We start from the raw sequence: 7,654 nt of genomic DNA, 5'->3' as shown, positions 1-7,654 counted from the left end.
CCACTATATGCAAGCTACTCATGAACTAATGTCCATAATTAAACGAGGTGAACATTATTAACCTCTCAAGATTAACTCTAGAATACTTGTGTCTTAGATCCTCTTATATAATAAATTAACACACTCTAGCTCACTAAAAGCATGTGTCAAATTTCATTAAAGGAATTACTATGGTCATAAATTTCATTACCACATGTTCTTAGGATCACCCAAAAGGACACATTATCTCAAATTCATAAGACATCATAGTGTTTCTATTGAGAATACTTATTATCACCAACCGTTATCAACAATGACCCAATTCATAGGGAATATATTACTATATTAAGGTTTCACCCATAGGTAAAAGTCATCTAAGACTTTAACACAACCTCAATATCTCAAGGTCGAGAAGATACTAAATATCCATTAAATGAATTATTGTGGCTACAAATTTCATTATCACATGTCCTTAGGATCGATCACCTAACGGGTTATGTTGTTTCAAATCCATGAAATATCATGATGTCTTTATTGAAAACAACTATTATCACTAACCTCTATAAGTAGTGACCTAATTCATAGGGTATGGCTACCTTAAAGTCAGACTTGTAGGTCAAAATCACTAAAAACTTTACCACAAATTCAATATTCTCTCAAGGTTAAAAGTTCAATAATAGCTTGGTGAGATTATGACTATCTGATAACGAATGTCATAAATCACCATGAATCATGCCTAATGTGTAACCATACACACTAATGCACTCACCGTAAAAACTTTATTTCGATGACCAAGACCAATCATCCCTCCAATAATGAGGCAATGCACTACAACCTTAAATAAATTACCTAAATTCATGAACCAGTTATAAACAAATCATCTACTTGCAAGGAATTTATACAAATTAGTAACTTGAGACACTTCCCAACACAAACCATCCCCTCTATTTACAATCATTGCCACATGGCTTCATGTGTCATTATCATCGCCACATGGCCTCATGTCTCATCCTCATAGGCCTAACTAAAAGCATTTTGACATGAGATTCTAAAGAAATATACTATTTTAAAAACATATTTTTTTAAATAAGACAATTCAAAGAATATTTCGTATTTCCGATTCTACAACTATTGAAAGAAATCAAATAAAGATACTTTAAAAAAAATTAAATTTTAAAAGATCTATCTCTTCAAAAAGCAATTTCTATTAATACCTTAAAAACTATCATAGATTTGAAAATCATTTTTGATCTTCCACGCTTTAAAAATTGTCTATACTTTTTTCAAAATCCCAAATTTTTCCCCTTACTATGGTGTGGATCATGGTGAATCCTACTTAACCATGTACTCTTGTGAGCTTTCATTGTCACGTCTGCATACCCTCCCATGATATTAATAAAGATATTATAGCTTATGAACTCAACACGGTCAATGGTTGATCTTTGCGTATTACCATTGCTAACATAATCAGTGTCATAGTAGCCCTTAATCCTGCTTCTCATTCTTGCTATATAAAAGACCAAATTTTTTATATTTCACACTCGAGCATCTAAACGAAGTTTCTTTGGCTTCTACATTCCATTCCATCAACCATTTCAGCGCATTCCATCTTCAATATGCCTAATAATCTAGCTATTCAACATTACGGCAGAAGGATCAAACTCAGAAAGCCAGTAAATACATTAAAGAATACAAAATTATAGGGGGAAAAAACCCTAGAAAACAGCTCAGTGATTACAACTGGAGGATCAAATATGTGGCCGTAAGACATATTGGACAAAGCACATTATGTAATAAAAGCTCAAGGACAACACCTGGGTGTTTCAATCGTCTATCTTATCAAGTAAAACCATCTAGCTTTGTGGGACTGAGAGCTTGCTTTCCAGCATAAAAGAGAGATCATGCATTTGTGACATCAACATCTCTACGTCATCAGCCTTCGAACTAGTGGTTGCATCAAGAATATCTTCATCTTTCACAGATTGTTCTAACCTTCCCCCATCTTCTGCACTTCTGTCAGTTTTCCTGAAACATGCAAAGAAGAAATGAGGATCAATGATTAGTCCGACTGTTTGCCCATCTTCAGGAGGTCATAGTTTGAGGCTCACAAGCAGTCAGTGTCCTAAAAACTAAATTAGATCAGACAGCCTGGTGAAACTGTGATCCACCAGAAGTATCATGGTTCCAGTAGTTCAATTCACCTAAAATCTATTTCAACCATGTGAAACCATTCATACTGAAGCAAACCATAGGCTTCGGCAGCTTGCAAAGAACCTAAGGGATGTAGGATGAGTGTAGGTTGTTCCCTTTTGTTTGGGGCCCAAGACAAGGGCTCATACTTCTCACCAAAACCTAGGAAGAGAAACGAATTCATCTTACACACACACTTGGATAGGACAATGACAGAGAGAAAAGTGCCCACACTTGCATCACCTTTTCTGGAAGCATGCCATACCCATAGCCATAGGCATAGCCCTGACTATCACAGCCACGTCCATTTCTTTCTACTTATCATTTTTGAATCATTTCTATGCCTATGTTTCACACCAAGATTGGGGTTCCCACCTCTCTAGTACCCTTGGTAGCATCCATGGAACTCAATATTACATCTTTATTCATTGCTCAAATCAAAAATAAAAACATATACGTTAAACTTATCAACACCTTTTCCTTTCCTTGTATTTTGATTTCAATGCTTCAGTGAGTATCATATTGACATAACATTTAACTCAACTTAATAAAGATGCATGCCAACCATTTACAACATCCTATGTTATCCAATGAAGCTGAGGCAAGCCTCATGTCCCAAGGCGTAGCTCAACTGAAAATCCCCATGCCTCGTATCATACAAAGGCATCTAAAATAAATACATGACTTTGAAATAGAACCAGAGACCTCACTGATATTACAAAATCCTAAGCAATTGATTTTGAGGAGATTCTTCTACTGCATCTTCATATTTGGGTTTTATATCAACAAGTGGGAAGAGAAGAAGATGATTTTGGGATAAGTTGATGTCTTTCTTGGTTCAGTTACTTCAAGGAACCCAACTGAAGCGTGCAGTGGGGCTGGTGTATGCTATCCTTTCAGAATTCGTATACACTTTATTAGCCCCTTCTGAAGTGGCAATTTTCATAGGGAACATGGCCTTAAACATAATCTATACAGTTGATTTAATATCTAGAAAATGAACTCAAAGGAAACAATATCTCAGGCTCAAGGGGATCTTAAAGCTTCCCATCATCCTCTAATTTATTAGTATATGCCATTTAGTATAAAAAGAAACTCTAACCAAGGTTTTAACTTCTAAAAAAGCAATATGGCAATTTGAATTTGCATAAATAACATTTTCAAAAGATAATAGACAGCCAGAGTATACATACCTGTTTGAATCAGAAGCTTCTGGAAGCATATTGCTAACTGTGGAAGAAGCATTTTGATTGTTATCTGACCCAGAAGAAAGGTCCTCCTGCTGTGAGAAGTTACCAAACTCCATGTCTTGCAAGTTACGAGTTGATCTCAACAGATTTGGTTCAGAAGTCTGTTCAACAGAAGGTGTCAGAGAACTACCATTATTTTGTTTCCAAGAACTTCTAAAAGGATCTTGTGAAGTAGAGGAACTTGGAAAATCATTCCAAGCATCAAACAAATTATCATTTTTTCCAAGCGCGATCTTATCATCAGTTGATTTTGCACTGCTGTTTTTCCATTGATCATCTTGAAACCGATCATCTCTTGTGGAAGAGGGACCAGCTAAATTTTGAGCATCCTCAGCTTGGATGGTTGAATCAACTTGTCCCACATGGGCTGGTACCTTGGAGTTCAAATTTTTATACAAGTCATCTTGAATCCAATCATTAGTCCTGGAAGCAGGAGTTGTGTCATCACTCACATGAGCACTATTTATATCTTTTCCAGATCCAAAGACTGCATCCATGTGGGATGAAAGATCAACCGTGGAACCCACAAAAGGGTCAAACTCTTTGGAGCCTTCATGAACACTTTCAGAATTAGCATTTTGGAACTCTGCCTCCCAACCAGAGAAAGCAGCACTATTCTTGTCTTCTGCAGGCCTCACAACTGTTTCAGAAGGATGAACATTCTCAAACAAACTAAGATTTTCATGACCTTGCAATGCATTGCTTTCCTTACTTCTTATCTCTTTTGTTGCTGCAAATTGTTCTTCAGATGCCTTAATAACAGTATCTCTCCTAGCTTCAGAAAAAAAGTTGTCTAGGTCAACTCCAGCCAAGTTCAAAGGACTTTTACTCCGAACTGATGCCTCATTCGAAACACCAGCCCCCAGTTTCTCTGACTCAGAAGTCCATTTTATTTCCAGATCTAAGAGATCTGACAAGGAACCTTCATCTTTCACAGCACTCCGTCCTCTGCTTGCTTCTTTTACTACAGTTGATGGTCCCAAGGCCTCCTGCAAAACAATGCTGATTTTACTAAACATCCATCACACGAAGCATCCCACAAAATATATTAGAAAATAATCCAAAGAAAAAACATGAATTGTTTTATTTTTCATATGGAAGATAGCTTCCCAAAATCAAGAAAGGCAGTACTCTATTCGTTCTATGAATTTCCTTTCACCAACAATGTGAGGTACAGGAGGCTAAACAAGTTTTAGTCTCTCTAAATGGGAATGGAAATTGACCCCCAACAAAAAAAACAAACAAACAAACAAACCCTATCATCTGACCAAAGGAGTTGAAAATGGAAACTGACCCAAGCCACAAACAGTGTCCAGACCAATGCTATCAACTTCTTAATAGGCTCATGAATCAAAGATAATGCAATTAGGTACCATTTCATTTCTACCAAAACAGTACATACTAAATCAGCACCCCTTTTCCATTTCAGCAGGATAAAGCAAATAAATAGAATGGGATTTATATATATTTAAATTCTGGGAAAATTAATAATAATCATGATCATCACTACCGTTATCTCACTTGTCGTATGATTCCACTCTGTGATAATTTTTAAATACATTAACTTGAAGCAATGTAGATTTCTTTGTATCTTGTATTCGATTTTATAAACTAAAAATCGCGTAGTAGTTAACCCTGGCATTATTTCAATGGAAAAATGGAAAAACAGAAATGCTAGCTGAAAGTTTCAAAACCGAAACTCACAAAACCTTACTTTCTAAAATCCTACGCAATACAAACTTCAAAGCCCAGACTCCACTAACCCCAGATGCGATACTTAGCACCGAGCAAGAAGAAGAACATAAAATAGCAAAATTCAGCCTTAATACTCCATTTGGTTGCTGAGAAAATACAGGGGAAAAAAGACAAAATTGGAATTTGGAATTTGGAATTTTGAATTTTTGGACCTTTCTCAATTGTTTATAAACAAAACGACCCAAAAACATAACATCAAAAACCCACATTTTCTTTTCATTTCCTCGATATTTCTCAGCAACCAAACAAGAAAAAGAAACACTCACCGATCCATCCAAGTCCAATGTCTCGAGCAACCAACGAAACCCAGCTGTGTTCTTGAACAAAATCGGCTCTGGAGCAACCTCTCCTTTCTGCTCTAGCCCACAGTATACGCATATGATCGACTGCAACCCTCTGGGTAGCCTTCCCCTGCAGTTGGCGCACCGGAGCTGTGGTGGAGACGGATCGAACTCGGCAATTACTTGGTCGGTCGAAGGGAGATTTGGAAGAGATGGGTCGAGAGGATCGTAGGACGAGAGATTGGCATCCTTGCGAAGCAAGATCTGAACTTGGCGTACCAGATCGACTGGGATATCCTCCAATGGCGCCATTGTCTTCAAGGCATCACCATGAGCTAGGGTTCCTGACCTCTCCCTCTCTTTCGATCTGTGATAGACCTAGGGTTTCTGATCGAGTTCTCTGCAATTCGGCTCTCTTAGGGGGAAGGTGGTGCCACGTGTCATGAAGACTGGTTATTTTGTCATTTGACAGGGATAAGATCTTCTGATCGAGAAAAATAGACGAATAGAGAAGCAGGGTGTGGTTGGATCATCAATATTTATTATTATGAAAAATAATTTGATAAAAAGAAATAGAAAAGAGATAGATTTACAAAATAACTCCAAATTGAAAGTGGGAGGTGGTAATTTATAGGAAAAATAAAATTCATCATGATTTAGGATAAGTCATTTACGGTTAAGTGATAATAAAATAAAATAAGTTACATGGATTATTAATGTGCTCTTGTTAAAAGCCTTGTCAGTAAAAATTCGGTGAGATAAAATCTTAATGAATAAAAAAAAATTATAATATGTTAATAACGATGACATGATTACATTGTTTTTAAAGACTTAGTGTAAAAATCTTTGAGTTGATGTATTCTAATTTGGTGTATAAGTTCATTAGATTATCATTTTGATCTTATTTATTGAACATTGATTATGCTATTTTTTTTAGACTTTTGTGTACAAAAGAACTTTAGTGAAATGCTTTTAGTTTGATCACCTTTAATATATACTCCTCTAGTTTATATAACACATAGCATTATCTTCATATGATATTGGTAGATCATTTTTTATAGAGGATAATCCACATCACTTTCGAATATACCGGATCATAAATCTTAATCATACACATTCACAACTTACACCATAAATCCCAAGTACTTATAAATGATTTAAGAAGGTGATTATCATTATTTGTTTAACCAATTTTCATGATATTTCAATACTTCCACAAGTAAATACTTATTATGTTTAAGATAGATCTTTATAAAGATCTGAAAGATATTTTGCATCTTCATACTCAAACAATTACGGTTTTAATTCTTTTGAATAAATAAGCATGTGTAAATTTATTCTACAAAGATATTATAATATATATTTAATCTCATTCTTATGTCTTCAAAGCTAAGGTAGAATTGTATCTTGCTAGTAAATTGAAAAAGAAATATGTTTAATCAAGTATAATTTGCAAGATGTATTAATACACCTATTTCATTGAGCTATTGGTACTTATGAGCTAAGTTATTCTTCATTTTCTTCTTTCAAGACGAGACATGTCTTTATGACATGTCTTTATTCATTTCAAGTGAATGAACAATCTCAAGGGAATTGAGTGGATGTGATTTGTTCAAATAAAAGTCTTTCAGAACTTTCTATGCATATATTAATTGATAGATTAACATACTACTTGAACAATACTCAATCTACAAGTTAAGGCAATATCTTGTTTTTCTCAAATTTTTCATTTCAAATTCCTTTTTTTTAAATAATTGTTGTTTTATAAGTTCTTCAAGAGTTCTTATATGATTCAAAAAATTCACATACATAGTAATTATTGCAAATTTGGGTTTGATTTCTTAGTGATGGTACATAGGTAAATTAAATTATTCACATATCCTTCTTTTAACAAATACTTGTTCAAATGATTGTACCACATGTGAACAAATTGCTTTAATCATACAGCGATCATTGTAGTTTGATTGAATAAATGTTACAAGATTTTAAATTAGTTATTTTACACAATTTGAATCCTTTGGGGATTTTCATATATTTGTTGATATCTATGGAACCATATAAGTTAGTTGCAATAACATCCATGAAGCATAAATTGAGTCCTTAGAAACTATTAAACTTATTAAATATCAAAACGTGATTGCGTTCATTATAAGGGAACAGATTTCTTTATAGTTTATACCAAGTTTTTGTGAAAAACCT

At 34.7% G+C, this 7,654-nt stretch overlaps 1 protein-coding gene across 1 annotated transcript; it reads right to left on the bottom strand.

Annotated features, from left to right (window-relative positions):
- Nucleotides 1–1,596: 1,596 nt before the first annotated feature.
- Nucleotides 1,597–5,937, bottom strand: LOC117927222. Its single transcript, XM_034846672.1, has 3 exons — nucleotides 5,441–5,937; nucleotides 3,363–4,408; nucleotides 1,597–2,004 (listed from the first exon to the last, which is right to left on the bottom strand). The coding sequence occupies exons 1-3, from the start codon at nucleotides 5,765–5,767 to the stop codon at nucleotides 1,833–1,835; spliced, it is 1,545 nt and encodes a 514-aa protein (XP_034702563.1). The 5' UTR covers nucleotides 5,768–5,937; the 3' UTR covers nucleotides 1,597–1,832.
- Between the last annotated feature and the right edge of the window lie 1,717 nt (nucleotides 5,938–7,654).

Source organism: Vitis riparia, chromosome 12 (assembly GCF_004353265.1).
Source record: "Vitis riparia cultivar Riparia Gloire de Montpellier isolate 1030 chromosome 12, EGFV_Vit.rip_1.0, whole genome shotgun sequence".
In the NCBI taxonomy this organism is placed as follows: Eukaryota; Viridiplantae; Streptophyta; class Magnoliopsida; order Vitales; family Vitaceae; genus Vitis; species Vitis riparia.
This window is presented reverse-complemented; position numbering and strand designations above follow the sequence as displayed.